Source organism: Gymnogyps californianus, chromosome 15 (genome assembly GCF_018139145.2).
Source record: "Gymnogyps californianus isolate 813 chromosome 15, ASM1813914v2, whole genome shotgun sequence".
In the NCBI taxonomy this organism is placed as follows: domain Eukaryota; kingdom Metazoa; phylum Chordata; class Aves; order Accipitriformes; family Cathartidae; genus Gymnogyps; species Gymnogyps californianus.
The window spans coordinates 19,112,471-19,137,287 of NC_059485.1; the positions used below are offsets into that span (position 1 = coordinate 19,112,471).

The 24,817-nt window shown below is 50.6% G+C and overlaps 2 protein-coding genes across 6 annotated transcripts; both read left to right on the forward strand.

Moving 5' to 3' along the window:
- The first annotated feature begins 6,746 nt into the window (after positions 1 to 6,746).
- AMDHD2 (amidohydrolase domain containing 2) lies at positions 6,747 to 15,280 on the forward strand. 2 transcript variants are annotated; one of them, XM_050906300.1, is made up of 11 exons: positions 6,747 to 7,067; positions 7,645 to 7,781; positions 8,484 to 8,623; positions 8,995 to 9,049; positions 9,487 to 9,699; positions 10,843 to 10,931; positions 11,277 to 11,421; positions 11,694 to 11,801; positions 12,538 to 12,606; positions 13,045 to 13,146; positions 13,543 to 15,280. In XM_050906300.1, the coding sequence occupies exons 1-11, from the start codon at positions 6,985 to 6,987 to the stop codon at positions 13,629 to 13,631; spliced, it is 1,230 nt and encodes a 409-aa protein (XP_050762257.1). In that variant the 5' UTR covers positions 6,747 to 6,984; the 3' UTR covers positions 13,632 to 15,280. The 2 variants fall into 2 exon arrangements, with proteins under 2 accessions (XP_050762257.1, XP_050762256.1); XM_050906299.1 differs by lacking the exon at positions 12,538 to 12,606 and having other exon boundaries at positions 6,807 to 7,067.
- Positions 15,281 to 16,185: 905 nt separating this feature from the next.
- C15H8orf33 (chromosome 15 C8orf33 homolog) lies at positions 16,186 to 24,026 on the forward strand. 4 transcript variants are annotated; one of them, XM_050906263.1, is made up of 7 exons: positions 16,186 to 16,278; positions 17,079 to 17,221; positions 19,155 to 19,292; positions 19,480 to 20,207; positions 21,737 to 21,827; positions 21,943 to 22,089; positions 22,226 to 24,026. In XM_050906263.1, exons 2-7 carry the CDS (start codon positions 17,125 to 17,127, stop codon positions 22,417 to 22,419), a joined length of 1,395 nt encoding a protein of 464 aa, XP_050762220.1. In that variant the 5' UTR covers positions 16,186 to 16,278; positions 17,079 to 17,124; the 3' UTR covers positions 22,420 to 24,026. The 4 variants fall into 4 exon arrangements, with proteins under 4 accessions (XP_050762220.1, XP_050762224.1, XP_050762223.1 ...); XM_050906267.1 differs by having other exon boundaries at positions 21,740 to 21,827; XM_050906266.1 differs by having other exon boundaries at positions 19,158 to 19,292.
- Positions 24,027 to 24,817: the final 791 nt, after the last annotated feature.

The window sequence follows — 24,817 nt, forward strand, 5'->3', positions numbered from 1 at the left end:
TTTAGGAAGAGGAGGCCTTCCTTTAGGGGGAAGGCAGGTTCCTGAAGTGACTGAGCACAATGCGAAAGTGATGCTGACATCACTGCTAAACCATTCCCTTTCTCCTGGGCAAGTAGCAATGCTGTTTCCAGCTGCTGCCCATGGGCAGTACTCATGGTGAGCAGGAATGCAAGGCTGTTGGAGTGCTATGCTCACCCCCATCAAGCAGCACATCTTTGCTCTGGCACATGGTAATGCCATGTAATAGGCTGTGCAGCATGGCCTGAGCAGGCAGTGTCAGGGAGCAAGGGTGCAGGCTTCAGCATGTGACAAGGAATAGGAGCTGCTGAAGAGCCTTTGGGCAGCTTGTCCTTGTGATGGCTCTGCGGAAACTTAGCTGGTTGGAAAGCTGCACTGTTAGCAGCAATTGCCTCTAAAGTACCTGAACAATAGTCTCATCAACAAAATGTGTTCATTCAAGAACTCGTATTTTTTTAAGGAGCATTTGAGCTGAGAAGTTCTGCTTTTGCAGCTAGTGAATGCGGTAGCAACCTTCTCTTGACCTCAGGATTTGAGTGTTGCAATGCTGAAGCTCATATGGGGCAATACATGTTGGACCCTTTCAAATGTAGAGCTTGTTCCAAATTACCTTTGGCTGGGAGAGTTAATTTTCTTAGTAGCTATGTACACATAGTGTGCCATGTATATCTTGCAGTTCTGGTGAGAGGGATTGTATTTTGCTTGTGTAGCAGGACAGGAAAAGGTCCTGGCTGGGGCTGCAAATATGTTTAAGATCTGGTTTTACCTTTAAGGGGAACCTGCTGCCAGCCTTGGTTTTGGCCAATTTACAAGAATATGAGCAAATTGCATTTAAGAGAGCAACTAAATGCTGGTGGTAGCTCTTCTCTCTAAGAGAAATAAGCAATTTAAGAGTTCCTGTAGACCAGTGCCTTTAAGATCCCATTGTAGCTTGGTGATGCCTTGCAGAAGGCAGTTACTAGGCTCAGGATGGTGATGGATATTTACGTAACCAAATGCAGACAAAATCCTGTCAAGGCATTTTGGTTCATGCCTTGGAACATCAAGCCTTGTTTATATATAAACTCATGCAAGTCAGGAGAACAGAGCATAAAGCAAAAGCTGGGGTTAGCATGCATAGGTGGAGGAATGCTTTGCGCTGAGTACCTGCAAATACGCTGGGAGTAAAATTAACAATCTGAGCATGTTGCCTTGGCCAAGTGTTTCCTGACAGTGATGCTCTAGATCCTCATTGATGACTCCCAGGTGAAAACTTGCATTTCAAGTCCTTCACTGATGCTATTGCATCAGCAAATTTCTCAAGTGATTCAGGGCATTAAGAAAATTACGGACCTTTTGGTCCTTTCATTTACTGACAGCACCGTGCTGGATCAGAGTGCAGTCCCATCTGGCAGGGATTGACTTTGTATTTGGTTTGGAAGAGGGGAACAGGCAGCCTCAGAGCTTGAAATGACAGACTCGTAGAGTGCCTGATTAAAAGAGGTGGTGTCTGCTGGCACATAAATAGTCCTCTGTAATGTGGCAGATTGTGTGCCTGTGTGTGCGCACTGCAGAGTGAGTCAGCCCTGCAGAGAGAGAAAGGAGCAGGGTGGCTCTGCAGCAGCAGCAGCAGAGGGTAAATGTCCATTAGCAGTCAGTTCAGGCTAGGTAAGGTTAAGGGGTGCCTGGTGCCAGATGCTGCCTGCATAGACAATGCCTTCATCGAGCTTGCTGACCTTTCTCTTTTTTAACTCTTTCATACTGGCTTTTTTCCCAAAGGCTGCAGATTTTTTCTTTTTTTTTTCTTTTTTTACACTGTTCTGTTGGAGAAACATTTTTTAGTAGGATTTTATCTGTGATTGCTCAGGGGTTCTCTTTCCTTGGGAGACCTGGTTTACAGAGAAGCGTGGTAACCTGGAAAAGTAAATAAGCTTTGGGGAAATAAAAACCTCATTAAGAGAAACTGATCCCAGAAACTAAGCTGCTGTTTTCAACTACAGGGTAACAGCAGAGGTAATGAAAAGGACTCTCGGTAAACCTTGTTTTCCTCGCAGTCTAACCATGGGGATATTGATTTTATGGCTTTTTGCTGTTTCCATCCAGCCTTACTGTACAAACCATCACTATTCTCAGGTGAGAATTACCTCTGTCTCTGACACACAGGACTTGCCACCTCTGCTCTTAGTATATCTCTTTCTGCTCTACAGGTATTAACCATCTTTTGACATAATTAAATTAAACCTAGAGTAAGTCTTCCCAGTGCCAATTATCCTGGAGTGGGAATTTTCTGTTTCAGGGTCAAAGGACTGTGTCCCGAAAAGCTTCTCCTTTTTTGTTCCTATTACTAATGAATGCTATTCCTTTTCTCTGCAAGCCACGCTTCATTTAGCTCCTGAGATAGTCACAGCTTTACAACTCGTATCACTGAGTTTCTGTCAAGCTAGTTCCTGTATCACGCCGCCAAAGCACACAGAAAAAAAATCCTCCCCCAACTTTACAGTGTGTAAGGCCTGAAGCTTTCCTAGGGGCCAAACCGCAGGGTCCCGAGTGCCTCCCACAAGGTATCTACAGACCACTGACAGTTCTCACTGACCTGTGGGAGTACGAGCTGGGTAGCAGGAGGGCAGGACGAGTTTCCTGGAGAGTCAGTGGCTCGTGTTTGCCATCTTCCTTTTGCTGAGGGGATGAGATGCACTCACCACAGGCTTGAGTCCTGGCTCTTCTGGATTTAGCAAGGGGATACTGGTGGCTGTTTCAGTCCTGGACCCTTTTTTGGCACTTTGAACTGTCCTGTCCTTGCTATTACATCTGTGCTTTCCTCCTTTACCTTTGGGAGAGGGTAAAGGGGTGACCTCAAGTGGCAGAGAGCGATAACGACCACCTACACCTAATGGCTTTGTCTACCTAAGGTAGGCTGAGGACAAATCTTAGGAAACCACATGTATTCCCAAGATTGGCAGTGTGTTCTCAGCTCATAGCTGTAAGCAGCCTCCCTGGCTCTTGTGTGCATTAGGACAATTTCTTAGACCCCTTTGTGAATGCACGTGAAAAATTAGAAGCCAAGGCTGCATCTCCACAAGCACTTCATTTGGCAGCAGTGCTAGCCCAAGTCCTCCCTCTGGACACCTAGATCTTCTTTTGCATCTGTAGCACGCACTCCCCTGTTTCTCCCAAGTGTGCTGGTACAACTTCTCATGCCGCCAGGCAGTGAATCTAATTTGGGAATTGAGCCAGGTTAAAAATAACTCAACCTGAAGAAAAAGACGTTTGCTAAAGAAAATGCAAATGAAACTACAGCTTGTGATTCCCTCAGCCTGTTACTGGGGCAGTAGAGAGAAAGAACATGCAATTATTAAAGGAGTGTGCAATTACTGGTGATGCAAGACAGGGTTAATTTAATACTGAGAAATAAAAGGGAACATCCAAAGGGATAAGACTTAAGCAGGACAGATACATGACATAAAGTTGGGCTGGGTGACGTACCTACAGCATCGATGAGGCAAATTTCCATACCTTTCATCTCAGCACAGGCTGTTCTGTTCTTCCCAGCAGTGCAGAGGGAGGTCCGGGCCATTTTCCAGCGTTCTGATTCAGTGGTTCGCTTTGGGGCTTGCAGCCTAGAAAAATGCTGGCGCGCTCTGTCGCCAAAGGGTTGGTGAAGCTGTGTCAATGGGGTGGACCCCATGGCAGGATCTTCTATAGGGGATGTTACTATCTGTCAGCAGTCAGTATTTGCATTTACCTAGATGTCTCTTCCACTGCCAAGAAAAGTTACTGTCACAAGTCTGTTAGGTTGTACGTTCCTATGAAAGTGCCCTGTTTTGGCCACAGGCAGTTTGAGTGCTGTATATGCCTTTTGACATCTGAATTCAGTTTAGCAGCTTGGAAGGGTACTTCGTTCCTCACAGAGTCGTTTGCTCGAATAAGCAGCCCTGAGATCTGCTTTTAGGATTCATTTTCTAATCTTCTAGTTTTGGAGTCTCTCGACTTCACCTGTACTGAAGCCACAAATCATTGCCACCAATATGCTGCTGGGTGCCCCAGACATGGATAATTTCAGCCACAATGAGGAAAACCTGCCTGAAGCCATTCTCAGCCTCAGATTCCCAAAACGGTGCTGCACATAGTTTTCCTGGCCTCAACTAGCATCGTTCTCAGCTCTCCATTTCAGAGGCCTTTACTGGCATCCTGCTGACAGTAAGAGGCAGCTTGTAGTGTGGACAAGCACTGACATCATGGAATGATAAGTACAGCATAAAACCTCATTAAATTCAATTCCTGGCCAGACGGGCATGTTACATTCACGCACAATTACATTCCCCATCGTTTGTCTTTTCTCAGTGTGATTCATCAGCGGAGCTCACATCAGCACCCTGCCTAGACACAGTCCTTGATGAGACGCTTGACTGTCACTGCGATGCCATGGGACACCAAACGCGATAAACACGCGAGTGAGAGTGCTAGGTAGGCTGCTGCAGCACACAGCAGTCCCTGTGGAGCAAAGAGGACGGAGGGGAAATGGAAGCGTCTGCCAGCAGATGTTCAGGCGTAGATGCTTAGACTGTTGAGGACGCTGGCTTTAATTTGAACAATGCATAGTTCTTGCCTTTAACGTTTTGGAGATTGGACATTGTTGCCCTTCTGGCCACAGAGACTGCAGACATAAGGACCCCTGGTGGCATGGTCTGCTGGAGAGAAAAGGCAGGGGCCTGGCTCTAGAGCACAGAACAAGCTTTCTGTCTTCTCTCCCAGGCTGCTGCTGACTTGTCAAATGACGTTAGGAGCCTGCCTATAGCAATGCTGTCAGCTTAGAAAGTAACATTTAAAAGAAGTAATGACTGACTTGTCCAGGTTGCAGTTAACTCTTTTTCCCTGTAGCCGAGACTGAGAAAGGAACAGTGAAGGGGGGGGCTCCAGAAACCTGACTTTGCCGGAGCCAACAGTTCAAATTTAATTTTGTTTGTGTAACTATTATTGTGCCCAGCCAGATTTCCAAGCAGGTACATCCTTTGCAACACGTGTCTACCAGCTCTCAGGGGCAAGGATCAGCTGGTCCTTTGTGACAGGTCCATCCGGCACACCTGGGTCTGCCTGGGGTTGCCATTCAAGAAGTAAATAATCGTAAGTCAGATGAAGCAGGGCCTGCAGAGTTGCTGCCTTGCACAGTGGATGTAGCGTGCTGGCCCCTCATGGTCTGGCGTGCGTGCTCTCTCATGTATGTGCGGTGCGCCACAAAGCAAGCAGAGCAGTTCCTCCAGGCAGAATCATTCCCCAAAGAGGAACAAGTCCACTGTGGCTGTTCAAGCCAAGGTTACTTATTCACAAATTCACAGACTTACACGCCATTAGGAACCACTAATTCATCTCCTCTGACCTCTCAGGCCTTTCAACTTTGCCTGATAAAAAGTAATACTTAGCAGGTAACATTTCCTCCACAAAGGCATTCACCCGTCAGCATGTGACACGGCTGCCCAGCTAGCGGTGACAGTGCCTGTACAAGAGCTGCATCATGGCTTACTAAGGGCTGCAGGATCCTTGGCTGGAAGATGCCAGGTAGTACTTAACTTGTGAAGGTAAAAGTGGCTTGAGCTTACTCTAATCTGTCCTGGGGCTGAGTAATGGTTCTTGAGTGATGGTGCTCTAGACCTCCTGCGCTGAGAAGCTCCAGTTTGGAGTCAGTGGACACAGTGGAAAAAGATTCTGCCTCAAACATTTCTCATCAGAGCATAAGGCAAGGGGCAGCAGGAGGTCTGTGCAGACTGGCAAGGAGGAGGACTTGGGGAGATGGATGTGACGAGCAGATGTTGACACCTGCACGGTCAGCACAGCAGCTCTTCCCCATCCCTCTCCAGCTTCCCTGAGCTCACCAGATCTGGAGTTTCCCTGGGTAAACCGGGTTCCCTTAGGACACACGTCGCTCCCCACTGGTATCAGGCCTTTTCAAGAGCATTTCGTCAGCTCCACATTACATGCTGCAGGAAAACACCAGCATATGTTGCTGCCAGCCCCCTTAGAGGCTCCGATAGGGAACATTATTCATTTCTATTTAATGCTTAGTGTGATTAAACCAGATACAGAGCGTAAATCCCCTGAGACACTCGCTGCAAGGAGGGCCTGCAGGGCGGGGGGGCCTGCCACCCTCCCTGGCTTCCCAGGCAAGAGCAGGCATCTCTCTACAGCGTCGTCCCCACAGCCACCTCTGACACCATGCCGGTGACAATGCCAGGCCGCAGGCCCGGCGGCCTGTGTGGGCCGGCAGCAGACCCCAGGCCGAGGGGCAGCCAGGGCCGAGGACAGCTGTGGAAAGGAGCTCCTCTACCGCCGGTTCTCCTTCACCACCGGCTTTCAAAGCAAGGCCGTGGCCGCGGGGCGCGGCGGGGCCTGTCCGCTCCCCTCAGCCCGGCAGCCGGCCCGCCCCTGCGGACCCGCCGACCTCCTCAAGATGGCGGTGCCCTTCCCATGATGGCGGCTCCTTGGAGGATGGTCACGTGCGGCGGGGCGGGGCGGGTGGGGAAATCCCGGCGCGTCAGCTGAGCGGGCTCACGTGACTGGGAACCGGCGGCGCTGCGGGGTAAGGCCGGCGTTCGCTCCGCTCCACGCCCCGCCCCCGGCCCCGCCCCCGCGTCCCGGCCCCGCCCCCGGGTGTCCCGGTCCCCGCCGCTGCCCCGCGGAGTCGGGGAGGGGGGGGGGCTGCACCGGGCCCGGCCCTGACCGGGTCCCGCGGCGGGGCCTGGCCGCACAGGCCGGCGGGGTCTTTTCCTCACAGCATCGGCCCGGAGTCCCGGGGAGGGGCAGGGGCCTACCCACCGCCTGCCCCCGGGGCGGTGCCCCGGCCCCTCCGCCCCTCACCGGCTCCCCGTTCCCGCGGCAGCCGCTCGCACCGGAGCCGCGGCCTTGCCCCGCTCCGCCACCCCCGGTCCCCGCTTCGTGTCCCTGACCCCGGTCACCGGAGGGTCCCCCGTTCCCGCTGGCTCCCGCCGCCCCAAGATGCCGTCCAACAAATCCGTCTCGGACGCGCCCATCGTCCAGTTCACCAACTGCCGCATCCTGAGGGGCCACCAGCTCCAGAGGTGAGGGCTGCCGGGGGTGCCGGGGTTGCTGGTGGGGACCGCGGGGTGCCGGGGCTCACGGCCGGGCTGCGGAGCTGACCTGGACCCTGGCGTGCCCGAGGGACTGTCCCCAGGTCCCCCAGTGCATCAGCTGTCGGCTCTCGCCCCCCGCGCTCACACTGTCCCTTGTCCCCTCCGCCTGATTTCTGAAGGAGACGAGGCGTGAGTGTTGTACGGCCCCCCTCTGCTCCCCTCGTCTGTCATTTTGCCTCCTCTGCCAGCCCCTTGGCCCCTTGGCCATCGCCACCACATTTGACAGGCAGCCCGTGAAAATCCCGTTCCCGTGAGTTTTGTAAAGCCAGAGGCCAGGCAGAGAGAGGGCTGCCAGTCGTGTCGCTGCTGGAAGAGCAGCTCTGCCCTAGTAGACATCGCAGAGCCCATGGCGGAGGGTGCCAGTGGGGTCTGCTCTGCCTGAGGCCACTCCTGTCACTGGGGCCACGGCCACCTGCCCCCGTGTGCTGCACCGCAGATGGCAGAGGAGCTTGGTGTGTGTGTAACTGTCCCTTCAGGGACGGGGTGTGTGTAACTGTCCCTTCAGGGAGGACCTGTGGGTGCGAGAGGGGAAGATCCTCAACCCAGAGAAACTCTTCTTTGACGAGAAGGGCTCTGCTGACATCCAGCTGGACTGCAAGGACAGCATCATCACCCCAGGCTTCATCGATGTCCAGATCAATGGTACGGTGAAGCCATGTGAGCTTGCAGGGGGGTGGGGGGTCCCGGGTTTGTCCATCCCGGACCTTCAAACCCTGCTGTGTGCGTACTGCCCATGACCAAGTGCATTTCAGCTGCTCGAGGGAGATGTGTGTCACCGAACTAACGATAAAGAACAATTTTGCCCATGGTTGCTGCTGTCACATAATTGATCCCCTTTGGCTCGGTGGGGTTTTCAGCCCAGCTTTCCTCTTTTAACCTCATTTTTATCAACATTTTATCCTGCCCCTGTGCTGGCAGGATGCCTGCCCTACCATTTCCGGGATGGAGGGAGGACAGAGCAGGAGTTCTCAACGGAACAAACGTTACCTGCAATAGGTCTTTTCCTGAGGGTCACGAGGGGCTTGTTCTATGGTAGCTTATGTTGGAAGTCAGTGGGGAATCCTCAGATTTTGCCCTGCATCAAAATAAAAAGTTGGTGCTTGCAAAACGCTGGGATGCTGTGGGGAAAAGCACTTCAGGAGGACAGCGTTGGTTGGATTTGTACTCGCGGAGCCTCGTGAATGTAGGACAGGAGAAGTGCTGGTGGAGCCCTTTGCTTCTGGTCAGTGCCGTACAAGTGGAGCGGCTCACTCTGGTCACGCAAAATGTTTTTTTGGCATTTTCAGGTGGGAAAACATCCACTGGGGAAGCTGTAGTTTCATCTCTGTTTTGTTCATGGTGCAGGAGGCTTTGGGGTGGACTTCTCCCTGGCTACAGATGACTTCAAATCAGGGATTGACCTGGTCAGTCAGAAAATCCTCTCCCATGGAGTGACCTCCTTCTGTCCCACCCTGGTGACCTCTCCTCCATCTGTGTACCACCAGGTAAGTGACTTTCTTCCCCTCTCATCTGCAGGGTGATGAAGGGCTGAGGTTGGTACCAAGAGTGAGAGGGCCAAGGCTGGGTCTGCAGAGACTGGGATAGCTGCCTTGGCGGAAAAGCCATGGGCATGAGGAGCTGGACTCTACCCCTGGATTCCTTGCTCTTAACCTTTAGACCACTGAGACAGCCATGTTTCCCAGGCCAGCTTTGCACAACGGGGCTTGCAGCTAGCTTTTTCTTTGTGGGCTGTGTTTGGCTGATGGTCCCAAGTGGTCCAGCTACAAAGCTCTCTCTGGACCTGACGTTTGGGTTTGTTTTGGCAGGCTGGGGTGCTGTGTCTGGGGTGCCATGTCTGACAAACCCCTTTCTCTAGGTTCTCCCTCAGATCAGTATAAGAAATGGTGGAGCCCACGGAGCAGGTATCCTGGGTAAGTGGTTTTGTCCGTTGCTACCCAATCTGGTGCTACTCTAGGTAGGCAATTATCTTGTTCGTTGTTAAGGAGAAAGAAGCTACTGTAGGGACAGCACAAATCGGGGCTGGAGCTCTCTCGACGGAAGGGATGCACAGGTGGGCACAGACCCGCTTTTTCCCTCAACCTGTGCCTGGCCTTTGCCATGGTCTCTGCCATCGTACACGCACTGCTCCAGCCCTTTTGGGCCTCACAGGGTAATGGCAGTGGGGTGGCTTGGCTTGGCCAGTTGCCAGCGCTTCATCTTTCGCTGTGCTGAGCTCAGAGTTACCTGAGCCGTGTGTTTTGCTGCAGGAGAATGGCAAGAGCTTGACTGGAGCAGGGTAGACACAGCAGGGTTCTTGATCCTTGGTGGGGAGAGGAATGGTCATGGCTTTGTGTTCCTGTTTGGGCAGGGGCCCATCTGGAAGGACCGTTCATCAGCAAGGAGAAGAAAGGGGCGCACCCGGAGCACTGCCTCCGCACCTTTGAAGCAGGTGCCTTCCAAGACCTGCTTGCCACCTATGGGTCCCTGGACTGTGTCCGGATAGTCACCCTGGCGCCAGAGATGAAGAGGAGCAGTGAGGTGATCCGGGAGCTCACCAAGCGGGGCATCTGCGTCTCGCTCGGTAAGGGCTGGGGTGGAGGAGGCGTGGGGAGGCTCCGTCTCCCTGTGCCGCACGGGCCAGGCAGCCCCTCTCGCGGGGCTGTAGCATCTCTAATGGTGTCTCAGTGCGACTGGACGGGGTGGGATTTTCTTTTGCCTGGCCTACATGGAGGTGACAGACCTGTCACAAATGGGGACCTCACTTGATGCTGCAAATCTGTCGCCCTTTGTACGGTAAGGGCCAAACTTCATGTTGATTGAAAAGCCCCTGCAGTTTAATACAAGGTTGCATTTGGTGCTGTAAATACACAGGAAAGAATAGCAGTTTTACGTGAATAAAGATGTAATTGAGGGTTGATGATGTGGAAAGGTTCAAACTCTGAAGTTCAACTGCTTTAGGCCTTGTTTGACAGGTGAAATAATTTTCCAAAGGTTACTGTTGAGTTTTGATAACTCTGTTTTTCAACCAGAAGCGCTGTAGAGGACTCCCCACTGTCCCTCCACTGCTTGCAGGCCACTCACTTAAAACTGGCTGCATTTTTCTTATCCTCTGTTTCACAAACTCTTCTTTGCCTCAGATCATTAAAGAAATCCTTTTTTAAAAAAAAAAAAAATGGGGGAGTTATTCAGGGTGAAATTAAACCATAAGTGAGAAGGGCATTCATACAGCTGAGCATCTCTTACCTCACAGCCACATAAAGCGAAGAACCACAGAAAGGCAAAGTTTGCCCACAGAGCATTAGAGCTGCTGTCTGTGTTGGGGAAAACAGAATTTTCCTTCTGGGTAGTTTTATCCCCATATTCTTTCTTGGCAAAGTCCCCATTGTCTCTACTCCCTTGACACCCCTCTATAAAGCCTTCAAATATCTGAGGGCAGCAGAAAGGCATGTCCTTGGACCTCTAGCACAGCCTGAAGGCAACTCTCTGTGAGCAAGGCAGCATTTGTGATGGCTGTGATGTGAACAGTGAACGTGTTCAGGTGAAACACCCACTGCCAGAGTCCTCCACAGTCATGGCCAGACCCCTCTGTGCCGAGGCTAGCATCTCAGACCTCAGCCCAGGGTGCGGCATCAGAGTGGAGTCCTAGTGACAGAGCGTCTTCACTCCTGTAGGGAAATAAATGGAGAGATGGACAGAAAAATCGTGCGTTGGTCTTTGTTCCCAGGTCACTCGGTGGCTAATCTCTCCCAGGCTGAGGAGGCTGTGCAGCACGGTGCTACCTTCATCACTCACCTCTTCAATGCCATGTTGCCGGTGAGTAGCTGAGGGCACTCGCCCTGCACTGGTACTGCTTTTGGTGCTTTCTCTCCTGCTCCCCATGGATGCATACTCTCCCCAGCTTGTTTCATAACAGGCCTTGCAATGAGGTTTCAGCACTGAACCTCTGGCTTCACGTTTCTACTGCCTGATCTAAAAGAGAGTCAGGGCTGCAGCAGACTTGAAATTCGAGGAAATGCCCAGATTTGTCTGGTAAAGGATGGAGCACCCAGCTGCCAGGCACTATTTGATAGAGATGGCAGCTGCATCCCCTGATGGGAAGGGTCTCAGCCCGCAAGTCCTGGTGATGCTCCACAGCTTGTCCTCTCTCCCCTCGGGCAGTTCCACCATCGTGACCCTGGGATCGTGGGGCTGCTGACAAGTGACAAGATCCCTGCTGGGCGCAGGGTCTTCTACGGCATGATTTCTGATGGCATCCACACCAACCCTGCCGCCCTGCGAATCGCCCACCGAGCCCACCCCAAAGGTGAGCCATGCCAGGCCCACGCAGTGTCACCAGCCGTCCCGAGCGCTGTGCCACCTCCCACAAAACACTCGTGCAAGTGCTGTGGCGTGCTGCCCTCACTCCCTGAAAGAGGTCACAGCCATGTGTGCTGATCCACCAGCCCTCTTGCTTTGGTTGGATGTGGCCAGAGACACCTTGGCCCCTCTCTGGGAGGGCCAGTGTGGCGCAGTGCTCAGAGCTGCAGCAAGATCCAGCTGCGAAGCTAACGCAGCCTCTTTCCTTGTGTTCCTCAGGCCTGGTGCTGGTGACGGATGCGATCGCTGGCATGGGGCTGGCCCCAGGTCGGCACACGCTGGGTCAGCAGGTGGTGGAGATCGATGGGCTGAACACCTACATTGCAGGTAACTGCCTCTTGCTAAAGAGCTGGGGACAGCGCTGCCACTCGCACCCGTTCCTGGAGAGCTCAGCACACCTCGCAGTGCCTGTTGGTGTGAGGCAGCGCTTGTGCCACCCTCTCGGGTTTTGGTGCCTGATGGCTCTGCAGTGACTTGGCCCTGGGGAGAATGAGGCACCTCATAAAGCGCAGAAGTGCCCCATCTTCATGGAGTGAGGAGGAATCTGTCAATTTGTAGCTGTCTGCAACACCTTTGAATGCCTCATTGCCCAGCGTCATGGATGCCAGAGGTTCCAGCGGGGTCAGAAAGGACAGAGAAATCCTACAGATACTTATTGTCCCTTGTCTTTACTATAACACTACCACTTCTTGCTAACCAAGTTCCCTAAGCTGCAAGCAGTTGGAGACTGGGAAGGTATTTCAGAGAAGGATCATTCCTTTCTCAGTTCCCTTCCTCTGTCCCTGGCAGCAGGTGCCTGCGTTGTGAGCTAGTTTCACCCAGTCCAGCTGGTCTTACGGTGGAGCTGTGGGGTGACATCCCGGTACCTCTCCCTGCGTTGCCAGCACGGGCTCTCTCTTGCCTCGTTCTGTCACTCGGCAGCAATGGCTGCGGGCCCTTCAACTTGCTCCTCATGCAGCCCAGGATTTCTGCCCCTTCTGGTCACGTTATGCTTTCCCACCACCCTGCTTCTCCTTGCTATGAGTTGTGGGACCTGCTCAGTGCCATCCTGTTCCTCTCCCAGGCACAAAGACCCTGAGCGGTAGTGTGGCTACCATGGACACGTGTGTGCGACACTTCCAAGAAGCCACAGGTAAGTGAGCCTTGTCCACAAGCTGTTGCTCCCTACATTGACATGGGAAGAGGTCTCGCTCTTGCCAGCTGTGTCCGCTCCACCAGGGAACATTCCTTCTCCCCTGAGACATGATGAGAAGGGCTGGGATCAGCGGCACTGGCTTCAGATGAGCACCTTTTTGAGGGGAAGTTTCATTTTAACCCATAGCACTAATGAGAGGTGAACTCTCCTGCTCCTTTCTCACAAAGGTGAACGATTTTCCCCTAGCCGTTCAGTTCTCCTCTTCCCACTGTCTCCCATAGGGATGTTTCCCCTCCCCAGCTCCATCCGGCTGTGGCGAGGGTGTTCCAGCTCAGGTCCTTGCCAGGCTGACAGCTGCCTTAGCCAGGGGCGTTTGGGCTGCTCTGCCAACGGGGCTGTTTGCTGCCCTAATGTCTCCCCGCTTCTCTGTCCAAGGGTGCTCGGTAGAGACCGCGTTGGAGGCAGCGTCTCTGCATCCCGCCCAGCTCCTGGGGATTGAACACGAAAAGGGGACCCTAAATTACGACTCTGATGCAGGTACTGGTATGGGGACAGCAGGTACTGGTATGGGGACAACGGTGTGAGGGCTCCCGGGTGCTGAAGCAAAGCAGGGGCTGCTGTGAACGCATGTTCATCCCCCGCTTCAGTGGGAGCTGCAGGGAGACGCGCTCTGCCTGGGATTTGCTCTGGGCTTTTGCTCCAGTGGTTTTTCCCTTGGATGCTGGTGGTGTTTCGTGAGCCTTCTGGAGAGACCCCCACATCTCAGCCAAGCATGGAGCAGAGCTGCCATAGCAAGGATGGCACCACACTGCTGTCCTGCTGCCATTTCTGGGGTGGGGAGAAGCTCTTCCCCACTGAGCCCAGCTCTTCCCAGCCAGCTTCAGCTGCTCCATTTCTCTGACAGCTGCTTCCTTTCTCTCTTGTCTGATGCAGATTTCCTGATGCTGAATGACAGTCTTTATGTGCAAGCCACGTACATTGCAGGCGAGGAAGTCTGGAGACAGGATGCGTTAGGCATGTGACACTGGGCTGTCCTGGTGCCCTCCGAGGCTCCCTGGCACTGTGGTTAGCAGCTTTGGTAACCACCCCACTTCTCTCTTTTTTTTTTTTTTAATTCCTTCCTGCAACTCCCTTAAAGGAGCCTCATACCAAAGAGCTGTGTTTTCCAGCGCAACCACTGCTTCCAGTTACAGCCATGCCTGCAACAAATTTGTTGGTGCTCAGTTGGCGGAGTGGGGAAAGCAGGCAGATCTGTGTTGGGGGGGATTGTCAGTCCCTGGAGTGACCTGAAGGACTGCACGGCTGTCCTGCATGGAGTCCCCAGACAGAGGTGCTCCTGTCGCCGTCTTACAGCAGTGTGAAGCTGTCCCAGCCTTTGCACTGTTTTATACAGCACACACTAACCTGCCCCATGCCCGAGGCAGGCTCAAGCCATTTCCATTCCTCTGCCTGCTGTTTGCCTCGCTCCCGGGCAGCCGTGGCTGGTTAGACGTCAGCTTCCACCAGCTCAGCTCGCAGCTCTTCACATTAAAAGGTTCCTGTTGTGTCAGCAGAAGTTGAGGATCACGTTCTGATCCCCCGGCAGTCCCTCTGTCATGTGTCCTCGGAGCAAGGCTGTCACAGCTCGCCGACTTGGTGCCATTGTGGGGCTGTGAATCCATGTGGGCTGAATCCTCAGGGCAGAGATCAAACCCAGGAAAAACGAGGCATTGCTGGTCCTTTGTGCCTTTTCCCTGCATGGGCATTGAGTCCACAGCACGTGGTTTCGGCTGGAGACATGGACAGCATCCTGCACAGAAAGCAATGTTCCTCTTAACCCTTTGTTCTGTCTAGATGGGTTCCGCAGGCTCTGTGCCCAGCCATACCTAGTAGAGCCTGTGCATCGTCTGATGGATTTGTGCATTCCTCAGGCCACAGACGGGAAGCTTTTGCTTTAGGGGATGCATCCAGACTGGTGGTGACAGGTTCATGAGCCCTCGGTCCGGCTCAGGGCTTGAGGGAGAGGAGAACTGCAGTGGGATTCTGGCCTTTCAAGACAGTTGCTGATAGCTCATTATTCCCGTGCTCATTATTATCTTCTCCAGTACTTGACTGTCAGCTCTTTTCCTGACACTTGGACACTTCTATGTGAAGACTGATGCTGATTTCGAACCCACCGCAGTCAGAAAAGCCTTGCGATAAGTCTTAGACAACCTCTGAGAAGCCTCAAACCAATTAGATGGTTTTTGTAGTGAGGGGAGGGCTCAGATAAGGGCTAAGTCTTAGGAGGGTGGAGGTTGTAAGGGAAGACAAAAGTCTGGTTGGGATTGGCAGAAGTGTGCCAATTTTTCCAGTACCTTTTTATAACCTTTAACAGCAACATTTGGAAGTGCTTTCCTAGCACTTTAGAGCCCTGCTGGAATAACTGGCAGCCTTGGAGAATTTCTAACATCAACTGCCAACGTCAGCAGAAACTATAACCTCCACGATTTGAAGCATCTGAAAGAGACATCAAATACTGTGCTATGGAATGTGAAGTGCCACCGCAGTACAAATCTCAGCGGGGGCACTTTTGACTGCTATTGAAAAAAATCCAAGGGAAAAAAAAAGCATATGAAACAAGGTGTCTAACTTTTTTTTATTTACAAAATTAAATAATCAAAAGGAAATCTAAAATAGAAATGGAATTAAGACAATACCTGTATATGTGTATTACCCTTTTTCGTCTGCTGAAAGTACGCTGTACCCTACCCATGGTGGTGTACGGTGGCATGGCGTGTGTCAGGCTGGGACGCGAGCTGCCACCGGCGCCGTGGCCCTTGGGCCTCTGTGTCTTGATGGGGACGACACTGATCTGGGTGCTCCTGAAGGTGCCGTGGGATTTGGTCCCACGGAGGAAGGCCGCAGCTGGACAGCCAGCGTCCCGGCGGTGGCAATGTGGCCCAGCAGCTCGCTGTGGGGCTCAGGGGAGAGGGAGGTGAGCTTGGGGGGGGACAAATGCACCACCAAGGTGGGAGCTCGGCTCCTCTGATCCGCCCTCCCGCCGAAGCGTCCCCCGCCTTGGCTCGCCGGCTTCGGAGGAAGGCTTCGTGCCTCGGCACCCCGGGCCTTCCCCCGGCCCTCCCTGCGCAGGCCCCGGCGAGGCAGGCGCTGCAGGGCCTGGCAGGGAGGTGACCTGCCCGGGCCTTCCCCCGCGGCTGCCCCGGCCCGAGCGGAGGGGCTGCCCCGGTGGCGGCCCATGGCGGTCTGTGACGAGCCCCCTCGCCCCCGGCCGGCAGCGGGGCCTTTCCCCGTCCCTCCCCGGCGGGTCCGGGCTGGGTGCCGGGGCCCCGAGGGCCGAGGCGGGCCCGGACGGGCCCCGCTTTCCCCTCAGCGCGGCGGGCGGAACGGAGGCGCGGGGCCGGGCGAGCGGCCGGAGGGGCGGCGGGCGGACCGCGGCGGGGGGAGACTTTTGGGCGGTGCACGGCGGCCGGGTCCGTCCCGCCTTCACCCGTCGGGCCCCGGCGGTTGCCTCAGGCCGGGCCGCGGGGCGGCGGGCAGGCCTCGGGCCCCAGTCGCTGGTGCCGGCCCCGGCCCGGGCGGAGCTGGAGCCCGGGAGCCCACACGCTGTTCCGTGACCGGAGGTGGGCGGTAGCAGAGGGGCCCGGTTTCCTCCCCGTAGCGGCGCGGAGACTGCCCAGCATGGAGCGGGTAAGAGCTTTGCTCGGCCCCTCTCTGCCTCTCGCTTCTGTTCTGAGGCACCCTCTTCTCCCCCGGCCCTTTGCCGAGGCACTCTTCTCCAGGCCCAGGCTGTTCTCCAGCCCGCAGCGGTGCCTTTTCTTTAACGTCCTTTTCTTTAAAGGACTTCCCTAGCACTCGCGCCTACCTTGCCCAATTCCTGGTCACCTCGTTATTCTGCTAAGGCAAGATGTTTTTCATTTCCTAATGCGTTGTAACGACTGTCTTGTTCACAGGCGGACTTCTAAGCCTTACTTTCCACCTGCTTAGCAGGAGGCAGACAGGGTAAAAATACAGCACAGGTAGTCTTAAGGACTTGTGTTTAGCATAAAGATAAATTCTGTGTATTGCCAGAGCAGTGCTGGAGGGAAATTTCCTGCTGTGGAGACATATTATGCCATAGAATAAGCTTCAGGAAAAATGAGAAATCTTCCATTTGGGGCCTTTAAAAAGGGAGAAAGAGAAAAAAGGGAAAAAAAAACCCCAACAATCTGTGGGAAGTCCTGGCTTGCCAGCAGTGGGTGGTTTACTGCTATAAGAGTTTATTGTCTCTAATTTTTGTAATGAAGAGGGCTTATTTGGTGCCCTCCAAATAGGGAATATTGCATAGCAGGTGTCCCACCCTGTGCTGTGTTGATTTATGGTATAAATTTAGCTGTTACACAACACACCTCAAGCGTAAAGCCAGAAAAGGGGTTTATGACCCACTAGTCTGATCTGCCATGAGAGTGGAGAGGACTTCAGAAAACTCAGTTTTGGAATCAATTTTGCAGGTGAGAGATTTGTGCTTCTTTTAAACATTGTGCCTTCCCCTATCCCATGTCCAAGGCTCCCCAAGGCACATTCCAAGATGAGCTGCAGTGGTGCATTTCGCAGCTGGAGGCAAATCTTCACCTCAACCCAACCCCAAAACAAGGTATGTTGCTTCTTTCACAATCTGCAGGCATGTTCCAACCTCAGTTCTGATTTAGCAGACCTGGACATTTTTCTGTTTCTTCTCTCCCTCTGTTTCCTGTGCTTGTGTTGTATGGGATTTGTTCTGAGTACAAAACAACATAAAGCATTGACCTTTAAGAACTATCTGTCTGGAAGCACTTTATCTTTCATTCCTGTGACGTTCATTCTCCCTGTTTTCTGTATTCTTTCTCATGTTCTCATTTTCCCATCTATCGGCTTGTTATTTGGTTCTGCTACAGCTCTGCTTTTGTTTTCCAGTCTTAAGGAAATATTGTGTCAGCGCATCTGGCCCTTAAACGCCAGTACGTTTTTTTTGTGGAGCTTGTTCCTCGTTGTTCTTCTTCCAAGGAGAAACTACGTGAAAGATAAAATCCTATAAAATACTTTTCAGAAGATCACAGTTTGATCTAGTCAGTCCAACCTGTAAATATATGAAGATGTATGTCCTGCTCCTACTGATGGCTAGTACTTAACATTTAGAGGAGGGGTGTGGCTACCCTTTGTAAGATGCGTAGATGAGTGTTTGCCAGTGCACCTGAGGATGAGCAGTGACTAATACATGCCCACACACCATGCTTGAGCGTCAGACCGTTTTGTTACACCCATATCTTGTGCTCGGTACCTAGTGTCCAGCAGCAGCAGGGGAGGGCTGCTCCTGGAGGGGAGGCAGGAGCTGAGCACAGTGACAAGGCAAGCAGAGGCAATGACATGGCCAGAAAAGGGCCCGCTTGCACAGTACCCGACACAGGAGAGCAAAGCAGTACTGCTGATGGTAAGCAGGCTCTGCCTGGAGTCCGGATCGCCAGAGAAGTCTGCGGCGATGAGGCAGATCCAAACTCTAGCCAGGAATTCAAGGTCTGGATCAATGAGGTACCTGGCTGCAGCAGTGCTATGCATGAGATCCTCAGCTTAAAATAACTCCCAAGTGAGGGAGGGGAGATGTTCCCCTGAAGCTTTTTCTAGTTCTTTCTTTGTAACAGCTCTTATTAGCGAGCAGGCCTTGAATGCAGCCAGCTAAACCCCTTGAAGTAGGGAGAAATGTGTGCTCAGGACCCTGACGCCCAGGTGCTGTGAAGATACATCCCACTTTTGTGGGTGGCTACAGCCCCGCTGCGGCATTTCTGCCTCGCACTTGCATGCCGTTACTCTGTTCCTAGCGTGGGACTCTCAGTGTTGGATCTGCAAGATACACCTCATTTGGAGAGTCCCAGAGAGATGCACTGCAGCCAAGAGAGATGAGTGTGTGCCCGTTCCAAAATACTAGTCTAGTACATCAAGCGGTTTTGTGGCTTAAAATGTGTGAGACAAACACTAGAAGACTATGCATATCTGGAGTTCCCAAACTGAGGTCTCTGGGGACCGCTCACAGAAGAACAATTATGCTTTTTAGAGAATTTCCTCTGACACAAAGAATTAGGATTACTCTTGTGGTCAGGCCGGTTTGTATGAGAGTCAAGCAAGAGTCCTGCTTTTCGGGGTGTGCTCACTAATCAGTCAGATTTTTTCCAGTTTTCCAGAGAAGAGACACCAAGCTAGGCTTTTGGATTTGTTAGCTCCTTTGGGGGAAGGGTTGTTAAGCCCTGTGTAGCTTCTGTGCAACAGCTACTACTAATGAGTAGTGCACTTACTGCAGTGTAACATTCTTACCGTATATAATAAGCAGTTAAGATCTATTTTTTTTTTTTTTTCCCTTTGAGAACATTTCATGGTATTTCAGCTTCTAGAAGCACTTGGAGTTTGCTTTCAATCAAATGCCAGTCATGGATTAGTCAGAGGTGGTATGAACACAGAACACATTCAGAGGAGACCCAGTCATCAGCGTCCCACAATATGGTTTGTAAGGCCCACCATAACCTGTTTCTTGTCTCTCTTGGTCTTTTTCTTGAGGGCAGCAGAGGAGACACAGCACCTTCTCAAGGTCCTGCGCTCCTGTGAGACTCCTTTTGTGGAGAAGCGACAAGTGATGAACCACATGTTTGGGGATTTTCGTCTCAAGATGGCTGAGGATCAGAAGAGCATGGAGAAGGCAGGTGAGCTTGAACCATCCATTCAGGGGATGGTGATATTTGGTTTTTTTCTGTAGATTTCTTACACTGCAGCTTTTGATTGGATTGCCTCTCTGCGGCAGTGCCTTACAGAGGGAGCTGCAGTAGCCGGGGCATCCCCATAGTAGGAAACTGGTATATTGATAGAAACATTATTGTTTATCTTTTCTAGACGTGAAACCTGGTGATGTGGAAGTACAGCAAAGCAATGGGCAGGCTTCAGATGGTGTGATATATGGGAAACAATCTGACCAAATCTCTGAGGCAAAGCCAAAGTGGTTCATGTCATCTGACAACAGCTTCCGATTTGATTTTACACTTTCTGAGATCGACCCAGAAGCAACTGGCACACCTTTGGAAGCAGTCCCTGCTGTCAGTGGTGCTGAGCAGATACAAACCAATGTAAGACGCACCGAGCAGGAGAACTGGAATGGAGCCTTGAGTTTTGCTGCCTCTGGACAAGAACCCAAGTTTGCTTTCAACTTTGCTATCCCAGATGAAGACTGTCCTCTAGTTCAATTAGTTCCAGCAAACCAACATATAGAGCATACAGCAGATCATGAAGTGCTGGGTAATTCACTGCCTACTGAATCAGCAGGTATGCCACAGATTTCAGCCTTGCAGAAGCCTGAATTGACTCAAACTACAGGTAGTGCACCCAAAGAGGATAGAAGCCATGTCACGTTAAAGACCCCCCAACCAGAGACTGCTCCTGGAGGTGACACAGTGACAGAGAAATCAACAGCAGATGGAGCTGCCCAGAAGAAGAAAAAGAAGAAGAAACAAAAAACATCTGTCAGTAAAAAGGAGATAGAAGAAACGGAGATCAACAGGAAGGCAAAGGCAGAAGCTAACAGATGTCAAAATAAAGATACGTCCCACCAGGATGAGACCTCTCAGGTATTTAAATATTGATGGGATCCCATAATTTGTAAACCCTTGAGCAAAAGAGAAGCTTTATCTCTTTGCATAGTTTAACAGTTAGTATACTGGCTTGAGGCAAAAGCTGAAAGACCAGGATTGCTGCTTATTTCTTACAGCAGTTGTTTTCTTTCTCTGCTAGACAGTTGAGGAACGTAACCAGTGGAAAGGAAGTTAATGGTCCTTTGTTGTCTGCTTCAGACTTGTGCTGAAACGTTTCATGTTTAGACTTGTGATGGCTAATCCTGGGAAGCTGGGTGCCATGTTTTTAAAAAAAATAAAAATAAAAAATGGAGGTAACTGTCCTCAGTTAGTGCCAAGCTGGTATCTGTGTGTGCTGAACCAGGTACTGTACCCCTGATTTGCATGTTAGCAGGTAGGATGAATTGCTCACATAATGCAAATAGGAAAGCCGAGGTGCAGAGCTGCTACCTGGTGTAGCCGAGACCGTGGCTGGGTCTGGTGCAAAGCTTAAGGGTGCTTCCGAGAAGGTTCCCACTGTAAGGTGTGGCCCAGAAATCGACTGAAGTTGCAAGTTATGCGTAAACACACCATTAAGGCACACCCTGAGGTTTTCTAATGTTCTGCTAAGGTGCAGGTCTTAATTTTATTTTTCTTTTCAGCACTGGTGTAGTTACTATTAACAAACAATGCCAGCTTAGCAATACTGAAATCCAAAATTACAAAAAACTTGCCTTCATTAATATTCGACGTGGAAGGCGCACTGAGTATTCACCTGCCTCTTGAAGCATTCCATCCAAAGTGCTGCTTCACCAACAACCCTACCAATGAACACTGCTGAGTACCAGAAAGTTAGAAAGATTTGAAGATGATGTAAAGCCCTTCCAGTCCATTAGAAGGAGACTGTTGTAAGGAAAAGAAGGAGATGGCATGAGGGCTTTTGTGTTTACATGTACGTAGCAGTTAAGAATTGCTTCAGCCCCAGGGTGCAGCCCTGTTTCTTTCTCCCTTCCGCTGCTCAGTTAGCCAGCTGGCTTTGCTCGATGGGACTTGGCTTCTTCCATCTTCATGGGCTTCAGCTTCCTTCTCCTCATGCATTTCTGGTTGAGCAAGCACACGGGAACCTAGACACCAAGACTCGGCTTCTGATTTTGTCCGTTGTTTACTTTTTGATTTCGGGCAGGTTTGGAGGTAGGGGGTTTTGTTGTTAATCCTTATTCCTCCCATGTGTAAGTTGATTTGACAGCATCTTTCAGAGGAAAGGCCCTGGACAGCTTTCCAGAAAACAGCATCGTCTGAATGGCTGCCAAATATTAAATCCATCAAATAGAGGCAGTGAGTTGCAACTAAACATTTGTCCAGTGCTTTAAGTTTATCCAATGAAAAACACTATAGGGAAAATGTCATGAAGTCTATAAAGTGATCACCAGAACATGAAATTTTGAATCCTGACTTTACGCAGATACCTTTTTTTCCTGTGTAGCAACCCCTGCTCTAATTTTTGAATTACTTATTTCCTCACGCTCACTCTGCTCCATGTTGCATAGCAGTCAGATGACCAGCTGTGGAAGGAGGTGGACTGGTGTGTGGAACAGCTGGAACTTGGCCTGAAGACACAGAAATCCACTCCAAAGCAGGGTAAGCATTCAAGTAAACGAGAGATCTCCCCTGCGGGAAGGGTTGGCAGGCATGCAGGGGCAGAGCCAGTGGGGAGTCTTAAACGGTGCGTTGTTTCTCCTTTGCGCTGCTTCAGTCGAGGAGGCTCTCCGTGCAATCAAGACACTGCGCAATGACAAGGCTCCACTGGTGAAGAAGCGTCAGCTCATGAGAGCCATGTTTGGAGACTACAGGAAGAAGATGGAGGAGGAGCGGTGCAGAGAGCTGAAGCTCATGGAAGCAGGTAGGAGAACTTTGCATGGTGGGGGAAGAGAAGAAGAAAAGGCTTCTCTCCTGCCCTCCGTATTGCTTTGCAGAGTGGGACCTCACTATATGAGAAGACTAAACATCTCTTATTGCTCTTTTCTCCCCTCTTTAAGCTGTGAAATCTGCCAGGGTCATGGAAGTGAAGGGAAACATCCGCAACAAGAACTGCCGGTTCATCCGGAAGCGCTCAGGAGCTTGCAGGAAAAGCCAAGGTTCAGCAGGATCCCCTTCAGAGTCACCCAGCACACTGAACACAGGCTTATTCAAATTCACTTCCCAAGAAGAGTTTTGCTTTAATTTCTTTTAGGAAAGTCTTTTAGACTAAAACTGTGGCTAAAAACTGTGCCAAATCTCCTATAAACTTAAAAATGGTGGAAAGATGCTGTGCAGCAGAAAATGTTATGCAAGAATCTCTGTGTATTTCCTAAAAAAAGGATCCTCTTTCTGAGTGCCTTATCTAGAGGTTTAAAACAGATCTGCCTACTACGCGTATGACCCCAAGACTCAGTCTACATAGTACTCCTCTGTCCTCACACTGTAGAAAGGCACCTTTGCGAAAGATCAGCACAGAGTCTGGAAGGAGCTGTTTTTCTTCCTGTAGAATTGACGTTAACCTAAGAATCTGTCTTTTATACCAGGAGATTTTCCCATTCTCCTATTGCTTTTAAATAGAGCAGACCTTTTATAGCAGATAAGGCAGCGATGCGTACAGAAGGGAATGGTTTGTAATGAAGATCCAGCAGTGTAAGCATGATGGTTAGTTGAATGCTTCCACTCCACATGAGCTGTGTGAATGCAGCTTCTGGTATCCAGAAAGCAGTGGGCAGTGTGTGCCATCACTGCCATCTAGAGAGTATGAGCTCAGGATCTTGGAGGAAAATGAGTGAGAATCATCCTTGCTCATTTATCTCTTTAATTGACAGGTATAGGACTTAGAAGAGAACTGCAAATGCTGATTTAATCTAGCCTAGGGATGTAAGGACAGTTGTTTCCAGACAAGGAAAGATTTTTGTTGCTGAAGCCAGGTTCCGGTCAGCTAGGAACAATGTACAATCAGTTCTTAAAAAAGGAACTTTACTTTATAAGTAGCCCAGTTACAACCAGCAGTGACTCAGAGGATAAATCAGCTGCATGCCAGACCTTGGATGGTGGTGAAATGAACTGTGAGAGCCCAAAGACCGTCCTGCTTTTGATTTGTATTACATTTTTGCTTTCTGAACAGTTGAATGTGTGTCTCCAGTGTTTCGATAATGCTTCAGCCACTGAACCCATCTCCTGTGTTCATGCAGAAAATCTTCCCTACTAAGCCTAAAAAAGCTGAAGCTTTTAAAGGACCAGAAGTCCTTTAAAAGGAAACATGGTGTCAGGTGTCCGTAGGGTGCAGTGCTTTCCTTCCTTTTTATAGTCCAGTTATCCTGTATGAGAAGCGAGAAATAGGAGTGTAGGCAGATTCCAGGGTACACTGAGAGCAGCTGAGAGATGGTGGAAAACATTTGCTGGGAAAGACGTCAAAAAACCTGATGTTGGCTACAAAAAAATTCATTTTGTTACTAAGCTCTGATGCAGTCAGTTGCATCTGCGAGGATATTTTTTTTTGTTTTAAATATTTTAAAGAATGCCTGTCTAAGCATAAGGAGAAACTGAACCTGCGTAACATATCTGATGAGGAGAAATATGCAGAGAAGACTTTAAGTCTTCTGGAAATCAATAGGTTAAAACTGGAAATCAGTAGGTGAGCAGATTATTATTTTACTTGCCAAGGAGCACTGCTGTTACTTTGACTGTATGGAACAACACTATACAGTATTTTTTGGATTTCCAGGATTTTGTATTATCCATACAAAAGCTGTGTCATTGTCAAACTTTTAGTGTTTTCATGCCATTTACTAAGATTAAAGAGCATCTTGTACATGACCTTGGAACTACAGCTGTTTTCTTTCCTAGGTGGTTATGCAGCTTATGTCTGGGAAATTGATTTTTTTTTTTTTTTCCCCTTGTTTTCTTTCAGGTAAAGCTAGTGTTACTAAAACGTTGCAAAATCCTGTGCTGTGGAGGGCTGCAGGAGTATTCTGGGAAGCATTCCTACATAATTGCCTCATGCTTATACTATTTGTCATTCACAATTAGAATAAAGATAGCAGCGAGGTGGACATTTGGTGTAACCTAATCCAGCTGGTTTATCTCCAAAGAGGTCAGAGAAAAATGCATTCCAATACGTGAACGGCTCCTGTGGTTTTTCAGAGGTCTTTGCATAATGCTGACCTGCAAAGCCAGCCCGTATTCCTTTCACAGTGCTTCATTATTGGAGCACTCAGAAGGCAAATGTTCATCGATCCGGTACTTCATAGCCCTGAGTGTCATGCTTGGCCTGTGGACTTGAGTGCAAGACCAGAGTCAACTGGTCAGTTCCACGAGTCGACTGTGTGATCTTGAACAGGGCATTTTGCCTTTCTGTGTCCGCTCCCTGTTTTCATAGTCAAGGCAATGCCTCCTGCATTTTTGACAGATGTGTCCAAGTTATTTCATTAATGATTGTGTCTTGAAGAGGTAACTCTATAGTATTTTGCATCTGAAATTACAGCAGTCTTTACTTCACTCTTAAGCTTTGCAATGTTTGAAGCATCTCTGCTGCATTATCATTTGTTCGAAAGGAAACAAGCAATGTTACTAGAAGTTAGGAAATGCTGTCGCTGCTCCATCAGTCC

Coding starts and splice junctions, on each gene's coding strand:
- AMDHD2 (XM_050906300.1), top strand. CDS start 6,985: ATGCCGTCCAACAAATCCGTCTCGGACGCGCCCATCGTCCAGTTCACC. Junction 8,624..8,994: donor CTCCATCTGTGTACCACCAG/GTAAGTGACTTT, acceptor CCCTTTCTCTAG/GTTCTCCCTCAGATCAGTAT. Junction 9,700..10,842: donor GGGCATCTGCGTCTCGCTCG/GTAAGGGCTGGG, acceptor CTTTGTTCCCAG/GTCACTCGGTGGCTAATCTC.
- C15H8orf33 (XM_050906263.1), top strand. CDS start 17,125: ATGTCCAAGGCTCCCCAAGGCACATTCCAAGATGAGCTGCAGTGGTGC. Junction 20,208..21,736: donor ACCAGGATGAGACCTCTCAG/GTATTTAAATAT, acceptor CATGTTGCATAG/CAGTCAGATGACCAGCTGTG. Junction 21,828..21,942: donor GAAATCCACTCCAAAGCAGG/GTAAGCATTCAA, acceptor GCGCTGCTTCAG/TCGAGGAGGCTCTCCGTGCA.